At 46.6% G+C, this 16,398-nt stretch overlaps 2 protein-coding genes across 3 annotated transcripts in view; both read left to right on the top strand.

Moving 5' to 3' along the window:
• Positions 1-7,339: 7,339 nt before the first annotated feature.
• LOC118242271 lies at positions 7,340-10,323 on the top strand. 2 transcript variants are annotated; one of them, XM_035532154.1, is made up of 3 exons: positions 7,340-7,608; positions 8,018-8,413; positions 9,224-10,323. In XM_035532154.1, the coding sequence occupies exons 1-3, from the start codon at positions 7,557-7,559 to the stop codon at positions 10,003-10,005; spliced, it is 1,230 nt and encodes a 409-aa protein (XP_035388047.1). In that variant the 5' UTR covers positions 7,340-7,556; the 3' UTR covers positions 10,006-10,323. The 2 variants fall into 2 exon arrangements, with proteins under 2 accessions (XP_035388047.1, XP_035388048.1); XM_035532155.1 differs by having other exon boundaries at positions 7,342-7,608; positions 9,227-10,323.
• Positions 10,214-16,398, top strand: part of LOC113588414 (receptor-type tyrosine-protein phosphatase beta-like) — a 26,557-nt gene continuing 20,372 nt past the window's right edge. Inside the window, 4 exon segments of the mRNA XM_035532338.1 lie at positions 10,214-10,219; positions 10,420-11,064; positions 12,169-12,445; positions 16,258-16,398. The exon segment at positions 16,258-16,398 is cut by the window's right edge and continues 135 nt beyond it. Coding sequence (XP_035388231.1) covers positions 10,214-10,219; positions 10,420-11,064; positions 12,169-12,445; positions 16,258-16,398 — 1,069 coding nt within the window.

Genomic DNA, 16,398 nt, shown 5'->3' with positions numbered 1-16,398 from the left:
AAACGAATGCGTGAATCAAGCTACTTACAAAACTGCTGGAAGAAAACTTTTCCTTCTGCTCTGACAAATGTTCCCCAACTCTGATGATTGTTTTTTTTTTTCAAGAGGACAATGCTCCATGTCACACAGCCAGGTCAATCAAAGTGTGGATGAGGGATCACCAGATCAAGACCCTATCATGGCCAGCCCAATCTCCAGACCTGAACCCCATTGAAAACCTCTGGAATGTGATCAAGAGGAAGATGGATGGTCACAAGCCATCAAACAAAGCCGAGCTCCTGGAATTTCTGTGCCAGGAGTGGCATAAAGTTACCCAACAGCAATGTGAAAGACTGGTGGAAAGCATGCCAAGATGCATGAAAGCTGTGATTAAAAATCAGGGTTATTCCACCAAATATTGATTCTTGACTCATCCCAAGTTGAAATATTAGTACTGTGTTGTTTCTAAATGAATGTGAGCTTGTTTTCTTTGGATTAGTTGTCTGAAATTTCTGTTTTGTTATTTGTTTGCTTATCTGAATAACTTTTATTTTGACCATTAGTCACTTTAATGAACAAACATGCTCTAAAATACAAGATTTTTATCTGGAATTTGGAAGAAATGTTTCCAGTAGTTTATAGAATAAAACAAAACTGCTCAGCCTGCTCAGACACAAACCCATCAACTGTAAAACGAGAAACTAATCGTTTTGTAGTGGTCGAATTTTTTTCCAGTGGTGTGTGAGTATGTATGTATGTATGTATTTGTGTATATATATAAATATATAGTAATACAAAATTAACTATATGTTCTAAATGTATATTAAAATACAATGTATACAGATGTACAAAAATATAAATAAATATAGAGTAATAGAAACGGAGCATTATAGTAAAGCTTTCCGTTCACGAGTTAATAGAAACTACATTCCCTTGTCCGTGCGTTCATTCAGACACACAGGGACTCAGCAATAGGTTGTCTGAGGTCCAGACGGTCACCAGTTCCCAACATTCCTGTAGGAGCTTAACACGCCTCCCACAAACCGCCACAAAGCTCCGCGTTTCTGGACACACAAAACAGTCCCCGAACGCAGCCAGGTTAACTACTGGTGAAGAACCGCCACGCTTTTCTGTCTCCTGCGTCAGTTCCGTTCATCTTCCAGCTTTGTTCTCAACACGCGGGGATCTGTGAACACGAGCTACGTCGTCCGTTTGCACGTGTAGCCCTAATGTGGGCGTGATATAATAGACACGATATTACGCGCTCGTTAAATCACAATACCGATACATGCAAGATGCATGATGTCCACGTCCCGGGCTTCACGAGGACGCTTCCACGCGCGTGTGTTTTCAGGACCTTGGAGAGCGTCACTGCACTCCCGGCAGCTCAGTGAGTTTGCCTGTATCTTAAACGCCGTTTTGTAAAGCTCTGAATTACAAACTAGCAAATACAAAAGAAAATCCTGTCATGGGAACGAGAGGCCATTGTGCGAAGCGTACCAGTACAGGCGGCCAAATGGCCTCTGCAGTGATACTGCTTCAGTTCTCTGTGTGCAACAAAAGCTCTCGATTTGTATGGTTATAGGACAGCATTACATTGATGTACAGATATAAATATATAAATAATGTTACATAAAGGAATGGCTAAAGGGTGAAGTATCAGATGCATCCTTCCTCCTGTACTGACTCCCACCTTAGTGGGCGGGGCTTCCTGCAGAGAGTGGTTCAGGCAGTGTTATTTTACCACACTCTACTGAGATCCTGAAAGCTTGTTTTCTGCTTGGCCTCTCAGTAAAACAAACAAATAAACAGTCTCTGTAATGGTAGCCCTGTTTAGGATATTCAGACAGAGCTGTGAGCACTGAGGTCCACGCGGTGCTCAACACCAGAGCCGCAGGTCAGAGGTCAGTCCGTGGGAGTTTGCAGTTTACACGGTCTGTCTGGTCAGGCCCCTGGTGCAGGCGTGGACATCCCTGACTGATTAAACAGGAAGAGGTGGGTGGGGCTGTGTGTCGGATCCTTTCCTGAAGCAGGATGCAACGTCTGTCGTTACCGCGGAGATCGGGCCCTGCCTCTCCTCTGCTTACTCTAGGTCACGGTGCCTTTTACACTTTCAACAGCAAGAGGTCGGATGGTTTTATAAAGGGAACAAACCGGATCTGAGTCTTGGCAAACGTGGTTAAAATGTTATTCACCTAGCAAAGATACAATCTTGATGGAATTTTGCTTCATTAACTAAGTGAAATCAGTTTGCTAATGTTGGAAATGACAGCAGTTTTCTGAGCTCAGGTCTCCACACCCCCACATCACCCCAGCATCACATCCAACTGCTGCTGTCATGGCCGTCTCCTCACCGGCTCAGATTGGATGAGGAACAGGAGGGTTTCCTGTCCTGGCTGGGAGAGTCAGACCAGCCTGGGAGGAAGCGCTTTATTACAGTGGTGCGGGAAAGGCCCATGGTCAAGGTCTTCACTCCAAAATCAGACAGGCGTTTGGCCTGAGAACAAGAACCGCCATTCAGAGCGAGGAACAGACTGTCCCTGCGTGCAAGGAGCTGTACAGCTGGGCTCTCCAGGTACGCAAACGTCAGCCGGTGTTACAGAGCTTGACAAACGCGACGAGATTTACTGCAATTCGGGGACTCTTTCAGCATAAACGCAGAGCGCTGTCCGTGCGGTGAGCAGCACTGTCCAGTCCCCACATGTTATTTAGCTGGGTGATAACAACACCTCATCTTCTCCCTGTCCAGGGGTCAGATGTTTCTAATGTTTTCTTGATCCCTCCTGACCCTGTGTAGGGGAGGGGGTTACGTGGCACGCCTTCCTGTGCTGGGCGGGGCTTCCTTTTTGCGTGTGAGCACTGGGGCTCCGAGATGCCCAGGTTGGGCTGCACTGGGCCCCCAGCTCAGTCAGCCGCGGGGCCATGAATTTCCACACCGGGAAAGCTCAGTGCTCACGTTACTCACTTTCTTATGCAATCATGCATGTACAGAGAGGACCTACTGACCAGTATGCATATTTTAATTCCTTTGATGGCCTCAGATGTTTGTACAGTACTGTACTTCCTCCATGCTTCCAACTCCCTCATCACCTCCGAGACAGAACAGAGTGCAGGGACTCCGTGGGCCTGACAGGGGGTTTAGACTGCAGGCTCCCAGAGGCTCCCAAACACCTGGAGAGAACCTGGTAATACTGCATTACCCCCATCAGAAAACCTGTGGTGGGCAGAGTTTCTCTACCCCTGCAGCTGAAGTCATACCTGCTTCACCACATGGCATGTTGGTGAAAGTGTGAGCTGGAGCAGTCCCCATCACTACTGGCTCGTTGAGGTCTTTTATTTGTATTTTTTACTGTGTTAAATGTTGCACAGTTCAGATCATTTTAATGGCTTCAATGCTGAGTGCTTTTATTTCTACAGTGTGTATTTGTCAGGAGTGTTAAAAGCACCATGTACTCTGAGCTCTGCCTGCTCTTTAGACTGATTCTTTGAGTGTGAGAAATGGTGTTGGGCAGAGCACCAGGGGTCAGGGATGAAAGGTCAGAAGTTGCACTGGAGACTGGCCATGAGAGGAAGAGGGAGGAGAGGGTACCTAAAACAAACAGATTACTGGAAACTGGACTGGTTCCAGAGGATCTTCTGAGCTTGTCTGCAGCTACCAGTGACAGACACACACACACACAAACCACAGAAATCAAGAGAACCCATTTTTAAAAACACTCTGCTTTTAAAGTGCCTGCCTGAGGCATAACTATAAAATATAAAAACATAAAACATATTTTAAAAATCAGAAATCTGAAAATATCTTTTTCTTTTGGATTGGCTGCCAGTAGTTGCATCTGTTGTTCAGATCATTCTGAACTACAGATAATAATTAAGTTAATAGTTCATCTCATCTCATCTTATTCTCTGCTTAGGCCCAGGGTGTCTGCTCTCAGACATGTCCTTCAGCTTCTCCTGGGGGAACCCCAGGCCAGCCGGGAGATGTAATCCCTCCAGATGTAATCCCTCCAGGAGATATAATCCATCCGGGAGATGTAATCCATCTGAGAGAAGAAATCTATCTAAGAGATGTAATCCCTCCATATGTAATCCATCTGGGAAATGTAATCCATCCAGGAGATGTACTCCCTCCTGTGGGTTCTGGCTCTACCCTAAAGCCTCCTCACAACTGGCCATGCCTTGTGGGAGGTGCGCAGTGGCATCCTTAGCAGATGATCAAACAACTCAACTGGCTCTTATCAATTCTCTGAGGAGCTCATCTGAGCTCATGCTAGAGAGACAAGGTCCTCATCCAATCAGAGTGAGTCCTGCTACCCAACAGAGAATGCTCATTTTGACTGCTTGTATCTGCAATCTCGTTCTTTTGGTCATCGTGCAGAGTTCATGACCATAGGTGAGGGTGATGACCATGACCATAGGTGAGGGTGGAGACTAAGATCGACTCGTAAATTGTGAACTTACTTTCTATCTCATCTCCCTCTACACCATTGCAGACATGGAGGTGCTGATTCTCAAAACCGACACTTCACACTCAAACACCTGAAGATATCCATACAAGAAAGCCAGAAGGACATCATCATAAAATAAAGTGACGCAACCTCCTGTTCACTCTGCAGGAAGCCCTCCTGTCCTTACGTACACTTACTATCCTGTGCAGGAATAACACAAACAGGAGTAGGAACACCGTTGACAGAGTCCGGAGGATCAAACGATCGAAGGATACAAAAAATTGAATCAGAGGCCCCGGCATCCAAGATCCCCTGAGCACCTCCCATAGAACATCTCTGGGTACATGGTGTATACCTTCTCCAGATTCACCAAACACATTTACACCAGAGGGGCAGAGTGCCAAGCACCCTCACCTGTTTGGAGATAAGAAAGAGCTGGTGCACCGTTTCCTAAGACAGGATGGAATCCGCATTTTCATCCTGAAGGCTCAACAATTAGAGGAAATCTTCTTTTTAGTACCTTGGCAGAGACTTTCCCAGGAAGGCTAAGAAATGTGAACCGTCTATAGTTTGCACACACTCTCTAGTCCCCTTACTCAAAAATGGGCACCATACCCTTGTTTGCCATTCCAGAGGCACTTTTCCCTAAGGCCATGAAATATCGTAGAGGTGTGTCAGCCAAGACAGTCCCCACAACATCCAGGGTGTTCAGCAAATCTGGGGGACCCCTTGGTGCCTTTCAAACTACCTTAGTGACTTTGACCTGGAAGATAGAATCTGATCTCTCAGAAGCATCTGCTCCTACCTACTGCATGGGATGCATGTTTCTCTGGTTAAGGGTTCCTCAAAGTGTTTCATACAAGACCCAACAATATTCTTAGTTAAGTCCAGAGTTTTCTAACACTTGCTGAGCACAGCATGGATAGTGACCTGCTTGAGTGTTTTCCAGAACCTCTTTGAGGCCACCTGAAAGCCATTCCCCATGGCTGCCGGTACCTTTCAGTTGAATCTGAGGCAGGATTCCTGAGGCAGCTGAACTTAGAAAGGCTGCTTATTCTTCCTGACAGTGTCCCCCATCAATTTCTTGGGTTTGCCATCATAACAAGCACTAACAGCTTTTGCCTGTTATGTGCAGCCGCTTCCATAATGGAGGTCGTGAACTTGAGGTGGGAGTTGAAATCATTCCAGACAGAGTCCTCTGCCAGTCTTTTCCAACAGAGCCTCCCTATACCAGATGGTGATCAGGTGACAGCTCCGCACTTCTCTTCACTGGAATGTCCAAAACATATGGCCTCAGGTCACATGACACGAAAGTCAGTCATTGACCTTTGGCCCAAGGTGCTCTGGTCAAAGTACACTGAACAACCTTGTGTTCAAACATGATGATCATTATGTTTGATGTTTGAGTATCCCCACAGACACCTGGGGATTCATGCCATTGCAACTCCTGAGTAGGAGAGAGACTAACCCTATCAAGGAGTTTTAATCCAGACCACCCACTGTGTGTAGAGGTGAGCCCAACTATACATAGCCAGTATTTTTCAACCTCCCACAACCCCCTAGTGAGGCTACGTTCCATTTATCAAGACCAGGTTCCACTGCCAAAGTCCTGTAACAACCAAGGGGCTGTTTTGCCCCTGCCTGCGCCTGACAAGCATTTCACTACATCCTAAATTCTGGACCTTGTGGGTGGTGGCCCACAAGGTCCTCCCAAGTTGTCTGTTCACTTGCTGTTCACTTACTTCAGGCAGGGTACCTGATATTCTATTCTTCTTCTTTATAGGGTTTTTTTTATGAAGGGTTTTTTAGACCTGTTTGTTATGGGAAATCCTGTCAGGAGCCTGACATTCCTGATGACATACATTGGGAACATTCTTGATGACATAGCATTGGAGATCAACACATCACACAAGATCCAGGAACTGGGATAATAGTTCAGTAATAGAGAATATACAGTAATAGAGAATATAGTTAGAATATATGCCCAGGCCATCAGAATGTGCTTTAGAGACAGAGAGACCTAGTAGTAAACTCACCGGAGCATACGGGTCATTTCTGTTTTAAATTAACTCCACTGGCTGAAATCACAGTGTGGAATCTTGTTCCTCCCTGCTGTGGTAGTTCAGTGGTGAAGGTACTGGACTACTAATCAGAAGGTTGCTAGTTCCAGTCCCACCACTGCCAAGTTGTCACTGTTGGGTCCCTAAGCAAGACCCTTAAACCTCAAGTTGTGTTCAGTTAGTATTGTGAGTTGCTTTGAATAAAAATGTCAGATAAATATAAATGCTGGTGTTGCCAAAGATATTTCAATGAACTCATCGTGCCGGTGAGTTTTTGCTGGGGCAGCCGACAGCCCCACACACAGGCCTGACGATGGTATGAATGTTTAAATTTGTGTTATTGTGGGTCAGGATATAAACACGCACAGTCTGTTGTGTGTGAGAGGATTCTGGAGCCGATAGCCTACATGCCCTCTGTCTGGACATGTAGGGCCTGCAGAGGGTGGCGGTCTCTTCCCACAGATAAAGACAGGAAAGAGGTTGGAACATCACTGATCCAGACTCAGTCTTAAGGACCCTTTTAGTAAACAACTGCAGTCCACTTACTCTCTCTCTCTCTCTCTCTCTCTCTCTCTCTCTCTCTCTCTCTCTCTCTCTCTCTCTATTTATATCATAAAACTGGAACATGGCTTATTGAGAATGTTCTTATTATTATGTACAATTCTTGAAAACGTTGCCAAATATCAGTACATACACTGGTTGGTGCACAAAAAGCACACGTGATCTTTGTCCTGTATTGCTTTTTAAAAATCTAAACAAACCAGTTTAAAACCTAAGCAAGCTGTTAAACTGTATTAAACTGTAAACTGTATCAAACGCATTAGACTACATGTGACCTCACCTCAACAGTATGTGACCTCCCGTGTGTGGAGGCAGGATACAGAGCCCTGGGCACGGGGCGCACGTGCAATGGGTCCTGTGGCGTTTTCCAGGCGCGAGCATTTCCAGTGTGATGCAGAGTGTTTAAGATGCGCCGCACAAAGCCGCAGAGCAGTAGAATAGAAGGAAGCGCTGCTCGGTGACCGCTTTCCTCCCTGAAAGCGCGTTTCCTCCTGGAGAGGCTGTGGAAATGGACGCGCTGTTTTACGCCGTGCTGGTACTACTGCGCCTTTCTGCGTCCAGTGAGTAGTCCATGGTTTTCTTGCAGCGAAAATCTTCATTCTGCTGAGGTGTGTCAGAAGCCGAAATCGAGTTTCGCATTAGACGTGTTTATTAAAGCAAACCTAGTCCCCTAAATCGAATACCTATCTTACTACTCAAGTAAAATAGTTTAACATTTGAGTATACGTCATTTACCAAAACCACTGACTATTTTCCGCGTTTTGGGGATTCATATTTTTTATTTCGTAGCTGTTGTGTATTGAGTCTATTGTCATGTTTAAGGCTTAACACATTTAACTGAACCGATCACGGTGGTATTGATAGGGTAAAAATCGTTTTTCATGGAAATCAACTTTATAATGTGATTCTCCAAGTTTATTCGTTACTTCTGAGTTTACACTAATAACAGCGCGCACGTTTTGTGTCTAGGGGGTTTCCTTATCGCGCACGCGAAAGGCGTGTGTCTGAGCGTGCGGAGCGGCGAGGTCGTATTGCAGAAGTGCGACGCCGCGAGCCCCCTTCAGCAGTGGACGTGGACGGCAGACATGCAGCTCGCGCATCGGCAGCACGGCTGCCTCTGGGCCGACACGAGCGGCGCGCTGCCGCCCCACGCGCGCATAGTCAAGCTCAAGGAGTGCAGCGGTGCACCCGCGTGGAAGTGTTACGACAGGCGGGGCACCTTCGGTTTGGCGGAGTTGCCACTGTATCTGAAAAAGCAAGGGGCCCAGGCCGTTGTTCGGGTCGATCCGAAGTACTCCAACTGGACAATGTACACGGTCAGTTCGCAGGGGAAAGCGGTGCTGTCGTTCCTCTGTCAGTCCGCAGGTGAGTTACAGTCAGTCATGTGAGAAGTACAGTTGGTATGATACAGCTGAGATATTCTAGAGTGATTTTCTTCAAGATGTTGTATTTGCGTAGTTAGGTTGCCACAGATGCCCAGTAGCCAAGGAGCTATTTAGCTCCATAAAACATTGGGCAGAGTAACAGGCACATTGTTATCACATGTGAAACACAGACATGAAACATACATACCACCCACCATGATTTTAATAAGAGCATGTGTACAACATATATGAGCAGAAAATTAAAGGTGAACATCCGATTTCTGACAGCTGTGGGGTATGATGAACTGCAGAAGGTTGCTGGGTCCGTGTGTGTGTGTGTGTGTGTGTGTGTGTGTGTGTGTGTGTGTGTGTGTGTGTGTGTGTGTGTTGGGAGAGCTCCCGATATCAACTTCCCTCACACATTGTACTCAAGGCCTCTGTGTCAGCGTCACAGGAATGTCGTAGGCAGGGATTTTTCCTGTTAAAGTTGATGGCGCAGAATTGGATTGGGCCTACACTGCCGGACTGCTTTTTAAGGAAGGTCTTCAGTATTGTGCCCACATCCCAAGAGTCTGACCAGTTTTACTTTCGCTCTGGGCCTATTTCATTTGTAATGCTTAACATGGTATGAAAACATAAGATATAGAATAAAAAACCAGTCATTTTAAAATTTCATATAAAAAGTGCAACTTTGTAATGATTTTTATGATTATGTTGTTGAAATATGGGACTACATTAGTGTCCCATAGAAGAGGAGCTGAGGTTGGGGTTTAAATGAGAGATCTGGGAGTCCTGAGAACCATGTCTTCAGCAGGTCTGCCAACCGTCTCCACGAGCAAAACCTCAGCACAGATTACAACTGTGAGGATCCCTGTCACCACTGATCATGGACCCGGGACCAGCACTGGACATACGTCCAACACCAGAACCAAAAGGACTGGTACTACCAATCCTGCTGGGCCCAGTGTGGCCCTAGCTCTGAATACCAGGGTTGTGCTTCGTAAAGACAAGTCATCTCACACAGTCCCATCTGGACTTCTCACAACAGGCCACGTTAGCACAGAGAGGCAGGAAGCAGCCTCCGACAGCTCCGTCACGCAGCTCCCCTGGGAGCTGAGAAACGAGATGAGTAATGTCACACGCATGGTTTTCACAGACCTCCACCAAACAAGGAACACACATGAGAATTTCCGGCTCGATCCGCGTTGGACTCCTGAATCGATCTCCAGGACCCATAATCTGAGGGTCAGCCGCAATGCAGTAACTGCATCTCACACTTCTGTCACTGATCCTGAAACTGTGTTTTCTGTCACGAGCTTCAGGGCTCCAGCTGTGATGCGCTCCACCCAGCGCTCCACCCAGTCCTCAACTCAGCCATCAGGTTCCCTGAAAACACTTTCCGGCACCATTTTAGATCCGTCAACAGATAGTTCAGCTGAAATCCTCTCAGTGTCTGACACTCGGACAGATGTTGAAACTGCCCCTCTGTCCGCATACACAGCATCTGCTCCCACTGTGGTCAGAGATACGAAGGCCTTCGGCACTCTGCGTCCCCTCACAGGCAGGAGTGGGTTCAGCAAACAGCTCCTGTAAATGGAGCTCAGGCGTCCCCCATCACAGGCAGATCTACGGCCATAATCGGCACCCACCATGCTGAAACTAACTGCACCTGCTAGCACAAGCCTCATACCTTCAGATCCAACTACTGCTGTGCCTGCCATAGATTACAAAACAACCAAGCTCCAACTACAACTAGTGGGCAAACTACAACTACCCCAATAACTACTGGCAGCAGCCAACTATGACAGCAAGAGCAACCACAAATGCCCAGACAATTAAAGTTACTCTCACTACATCAACCACCACCCAACCAACCACTACATCCACCCAACCAACCACCACCCAGCCAACCACCACCCAACCAACCACCACCCAGCCAACCACCAACCAACCAACCACCACCCAACCAACCACCAACCAACCAACCACCACCCAACCAATAACTAGCCAACCAACAACCACCCAAACAACTACAACCCAGCCAACCACCACTCAGCCAACCCCCACCAAGCCAACCACCACCCAACCAACCACCACTCAACCAACCACCCCCCAACCAACCACCCCCCAGCCAACCACCATCCAGCCAACCCCCACCCAGCCAACCACCACCCAACCAACCACCACTCAACCAACCACCCCCCAGCCAACCACCCCCCAACCAACCACCCCCCAGCCAACCACCCCCCAGCCAACCACCACTCAACCAACCACCACCGAGCGAACCCCCACCCAGCCAACCACCACCCAACCAACCACCACCCAACCAACCACCCCCCAGCCAACCACCCCCCAGCCAACCACCCCCCAGCCAACCACCACCGAGCGAACCCCCACCCAGCCAACCACCACCCAACCAACCACCACCCAACCAACCACCCCCCAGCCAACCACCCCCCAGCCAACCACCCCCAACCAACCACCACCGAGCGAACCACCACCCAGCCAACCACCCCCCAGCCAACCACCCCCCAACCAACCACCCCCCAGCCAACCACCCCCCAGCCAACCACCACCCAGCCAACTACCACCCAGCCAACTACCTCTCCCCCAACAACCCATTCTACCACTTACCTGAACAGCACATCTCAGGTGAGTTATGCATTTCATAAATATATACAGGTAGTGTATTTAGAAGGAAAATGGTCATTAATGACGGAAAAGTATTCTAATGCAGTTCTGCATAAACTACAGATGTGTTTGAATGTTGTGATGATGGTTCTTTAGCTTTCACTGTTGCATTGGTGAGTGAGTGAGTTAGAAATCTCTGTGTCTAACGGGTTTTTCAGAAAACAATGGTAAAAGACAATGTCTAATAAGAAAGACAATGTCTAATAACAAAGACAGTTTGTAATAAAGACAATGTCTAATAAGAAAGATAATGTGTAATAACAACCCAATAGTGCATCCAAATTCATTTTCAGCATGCAACAAGTGTGGAGCTGGTGTCTGATATCTGATATAGTGTCTGATATACACAGCAGTCCCTTGGCTGGGACTGCTGTGTATAAATTGCAGAGGGCTTAAGGTTAATGAATCTTCATTTACGTATGTGTTGCTGAAAAATGAACAAGAATCTTTAGCTGTACTTTGTCAGCGCAGGGAGCATGTGAACTGTGAGTGTGTTGGATGTGTTAAAGAGTGCATTTTAAAGGATGTCAGTGGGGTGGAGTGTCTGTACTCAGGCGGGCCTTTTGATTGGAATGTCGTGAGCGGTTCTCATAATGTCCATTAGGCCAAAACACTGGTTAGTTTAGAATTAAACCAAGTTTTACTTCCTGACAGCATTAAACAGCACATGGAAGGAAGCAATTTGCAGGAATGATGATATCCAGGTGGAAGCACAGAACTAGCAAGAGTGAACTTGAGAATGTTTGATTTAACCCAAATATGCCGAACTGCATTTATCAGGAGCTCGTCAGAACTATTCGAGTAGCACAACAATAGTTTGCACAGTCATGGGGGATAAATAGTTAATAGACCAAACCAAAAATATGGTAAAAACCAAAGTACCAGCCATCCTAGAAGGCAATGTTGTCAGGGAAACGATATTTAACTTGTGCTTGTTTGGATCTTGCTGTCGCTGGGAGACTTGCACAGGTAAGAGATGCAAACGGTGACTTTGTGATTTCAGAAATTCATGTTTCTCAGAAATAACCTTTGTGTTCTGAGTGATGCTTTATGTTTCCCTTTTAGGTCCAAACAACAGAGGTGGTCAGGTGTGTGGTGAACCAGACTGAAGACATTATCACAACAAATTACTTTGGGCTAGAGTTCACTGCACCCGGAAACTTTTGCTCCTTCAGTGTGCTGGACAGCAGAGACGGTTCCCACGTATCAGACTGCTCTCAGAGTGAACCGCGTGGCACCTCCTTTAAGTGTGAACTCACAGATCTGATGCCTGGCACTGTCTATCATTTCAGAATAATTTCAAAGACTGATGGAGAGCAGCACAACGTCTCATTTCAAACTGGTATGTCTGGATTATTAACGTCTCATTTCAAACTGGTATGTCTGGATTATTGATGTGTCATTTCACACTGGTATGTCTGGATTATTAACATCTCATTTCACACTGGTATGTCTGGATTATTAATGCCTCATTTCAAACTAGTATGTCTGGATTATTGATGTGTCATTTCACACTGGTATGTCTGGATTATTGATGTGTCATTTCACACTGGTATGTCTGGATTATTAACGTCTCATTTCACACTGGTATGTCTGGATTATTAACATCTCATTTCACACTGGTATGTCTGGATTATTAACATCTCATTTCACACTGGTATGTCTGGATTATTAACATCTCATTTCAAACTGGTATGTCTGGATTATTAACGTCTCATTTCAAACTGGTATGTCTGGATTATTGATGTGTCATTTCACACTGGTATGTCTGGATTATTAACATCTCATTTCACACTGGTATGTCTGGATTATTAACATCTCATTTCACACTGGTATGTCTGGATTATTAATGCCTCATTTCAAACTAGTATGTCTGGATTATTGATGTGTCATTTCACACTGGTATGTCTGGATTATTGATGTGTCATTTCACACTGGTATGTCTGGATTATTGATGTGTCATTTCACACTGGTATGTCTGGATTATTAACGTCTCATTTCACACTGGTATGTCTGGATTATTAACGTCTCATTTCACACTGGTATGTCTGGATTATTAACATCTCATTTCAAACTAGTATGTCTGGATTATTGATGTGTCATTTCACACTGGTATGTCTGGATTATTAACGTCTCATTTCACACTGGTATGTCTGGATTATTAATGCCTCATTTCAAACTAGTATGTCTGGATTATTGATGTGTCATTTCACACTGGTATGTCTGGATTATTGATGTGTCATTTCACACTGGTATGTCTGGATTATTAACGTCTCATTTCACACTGGTATGTCTGGATTATTAACGTCTCATTTCACACTGGTATGTCTGGATTATTAATGTGTCATTTCAAATGGGTATTTCTGGATTATTAATGTCTCATTTCAAACTGGTATATCTGGATTATTAATATATAATTTCACACTGGTATGTCTGAATTATTAATGTCTCATTTCACACTGGTATGTCTAGATAATTAATGTTTAGATTTTATTCTGCATTCTATTCAGTCTAAAAAAATTTGGCCATATTTGTTATGTGTCATATGTAATATTCAAATAGCAGTATGTCTGCCTAAGGTTTTGATTCTATTACATAACACTACATAAGGGACTGTTGGGTGATGACATTGCTAGACCTCTTTTTTTAAATTCATAAAACATTTATTATCGCTAAGAAGTTCATAGTGACTTTGAAATGTGTGAGTCAGATCAGATCGATGTTTGGGAGAGTGGAGTCTATCTCGGTGTGTGTTGGGTAGGGCTTAGCCCCCCTGACTGACTGCACTCACAAACCTGAGGCAGAACGACAGCACCGACCCTGTTATTTTAGGTGTATGTAGTTTGGAGTTTTTTACCTTGTTGACCTGTTGCCAAGGAAGTCAGGCCAGATGTGTGGACAGACCTCGGTCTGCAGTATCAGACTTCAGTAACAATACAGGGCATCTTATCTTAAGTGTTTTGTTTCCAGAACGTTCTCTCTCCCCAGCCATTTCCCTTACGTATTGTTGCCTTGATGTAACGGATACAGAAGGCTGCCGTGTTTTCTTCTGTGCGCGCGCAGGGGGGGGGGGTATGGATAAACGTGTGAATGTATGAACGTATGAAGCAGAGCGTCTTCGGTGCACCTTGGTGGGCTTGTCATTCCTGCAGACGGTCTGATGGGAATCCTGGACGTTTCAGGAATCCTGTGGTTAGCCGATGATGTATCAGATTCCTATCTGCTCCATGTCCTGTGCTTTTGGGTGTAGACGGGTGTTAAATGACCTGTCCAAATGTCTTCGTGATGATGTAGGTACTTGTGTGTGTGTGTGTGTGTGTGTGTGTGTGTGTGTGTGTGGTGTTCAAGGGCTTTGGCTAGGCTGGAGTTTCTCAGGCTCTAGGGGTGTGACATTACTAGGGTCTCCCTTGGAGACCTGAGGGGTCAGGGATCAGGGTTCAGTCCAAGGCAATGGGGATCAGCACTCCTTTCTGCACAGCTGCAGAGACATTGAGCACGCTGTCCCGTTTCCATAGACACCTCAATTAGAGATGTGTGTACAGAGCAGGACTGCGTTCCTTGAAAGAGCTGAAAACAATCTAATCTCCGTCCTCAATCTGGAGGCACTGCTGCCTTGCAGAGCACAAAGAGAGGAAATGCACCCCTCACACACACACCTCTCACACAGTGCTCACACACACACCCCTCACACACACACAGCTCAGACACACACACCCCTCTCACACAGCACTCACACACACAGCTATCACACAGTGCTTACACACACCCCTCACACACACAGCCCCAGTGCTCACACACACACACCCTTCACACAGTGCTCACACACACAGCTCACACAGTTCTCACACACCCAGTTTACACGCCTGGCTCATGCATACTGGCTCACGTGTACAGCTCACGCACAGAGCTCATGTATACAGCTCACGCACACAGCGCACGTGTACAGCTCATGCACAGAGCTCACATGTACAACTCGCGCACACAGCGCACGTGTACAGCTCATGCACAGAGCTCACGTGTACAGCTCATGCACACAGCACACGTGTACAGCTCATGCATAGAGCTCATGTGTACAGCTCACGCACAGAGCTCACCTGTAGAGCTCACACACAGACCTCACATGTAGAGGTCAGGCACAGAGCTCACGCGCAGACCTCATGTATAGAGCTCACGCACAGAGCTCACGTATAGAGCTCATGCACAGAGCTCATGCACAGAGCTCACATGTAAAGCTCACGCACAGAGCTCTACTCTAGTCTACTCTAGTCTCCCTCTCATCCATCGCTCCCCCTCTGTGAATTTGCGATCAGTATTTTGCAGTTTTGTTTCTTGGACTTTGTCATTCCCGTGTGTTAGGGGTTTTATTCAGGACTATTCTGCTCACAAGACTCTTACACAATGGGATGTCAGATCCAGGACTCAACCCAGGCTTCTGCATTGCCTCAGTCATTTTTTCCCTGATCTAACCTCCCCGTTTACTCTCAGAACAACAGTTACCAGAGTGAATGTGAATTTGAAATGAAGTCAACTGTGCAGCGTAATAGAGAAACAGCTAATCTCAGGCCTCTGTCAACCCTGCTGTGCAGTGCTGTGTTGTGTGGTGCAGTGCAGTGCTGTGTTGTACAGTGCTGTGCTGTGCTGTGCTGTGCGGCGCTGTGTTGTGCGGCGCTGTGTTGTGCTGTGCGGTGTTGTGCTGTGCTGTGTTGTGCTTTGCTATGTTGTGTGGTGTTGTGTTGTGCGGTGCTGTACTGTGTTCTGTTGTGCGGTGCTGTGTTGTGCAGTGCTGTGCTGTGTTCTGTGCTGTGCAATGCTGTTCTGTGTTCTGCTGTGCTGTGCTGTGCTGTGCGATGCTGTGTTGTGCGGTGCTGTGTTGTGTTGTGTGGTGCTGTGCTGTGTTGTGCGGTGCTGTGCTGTGTCCTGCTGAGCTGTGCAGTGCTGTGTTCTGCTGTGCTGTGCTGTGCTGTGCGATGCTGTGTTGTGCGGTGCTGTGTTGTGCTGTGCCGTGCTGTGCTGTGTGGTGCTGTGTTGTGTTGTGCTGCGCTGTGCTGATGTAATTTCCTGTGCCGTTATATGTCTTCACACTGTGTTTGCTAGCATTGTGTTCTACTGTAACTCTAACATATCCGATGGCTGTCTGTGTCTCTCTGTGTGCAGACCCAGAGATGCCAGCAGGGCTGGAGGTTGTGTTCCAGCAGTCTCCTGTGCCCGGGCTGTCGGTGAGCTGGCTCCACTCCCAGGGCCCTGTGGACTGGTATGAGCTGGAGCTTTCTGACACTAGCACAGGGGATGTTAGGA

This window comes from Electrophorus electricus, chromosome 12 (genome assembly GCF_013358815.1).
Source record: "Electrophorus electricus isolate fEleEle1 chromosome 12, fEleEle1.pri, whole genome shotgun sequence".
NCBI classification, from domain to species: Eukaryota; Metazoa; Chordata; class Actinopteri; order Gymnotiformes; family Gymnotidae; genus Electrophorus; species Electrophorus electricus.
This window is presented reverse-complemented; position numbering and strand designations above follow the sequence as displayed.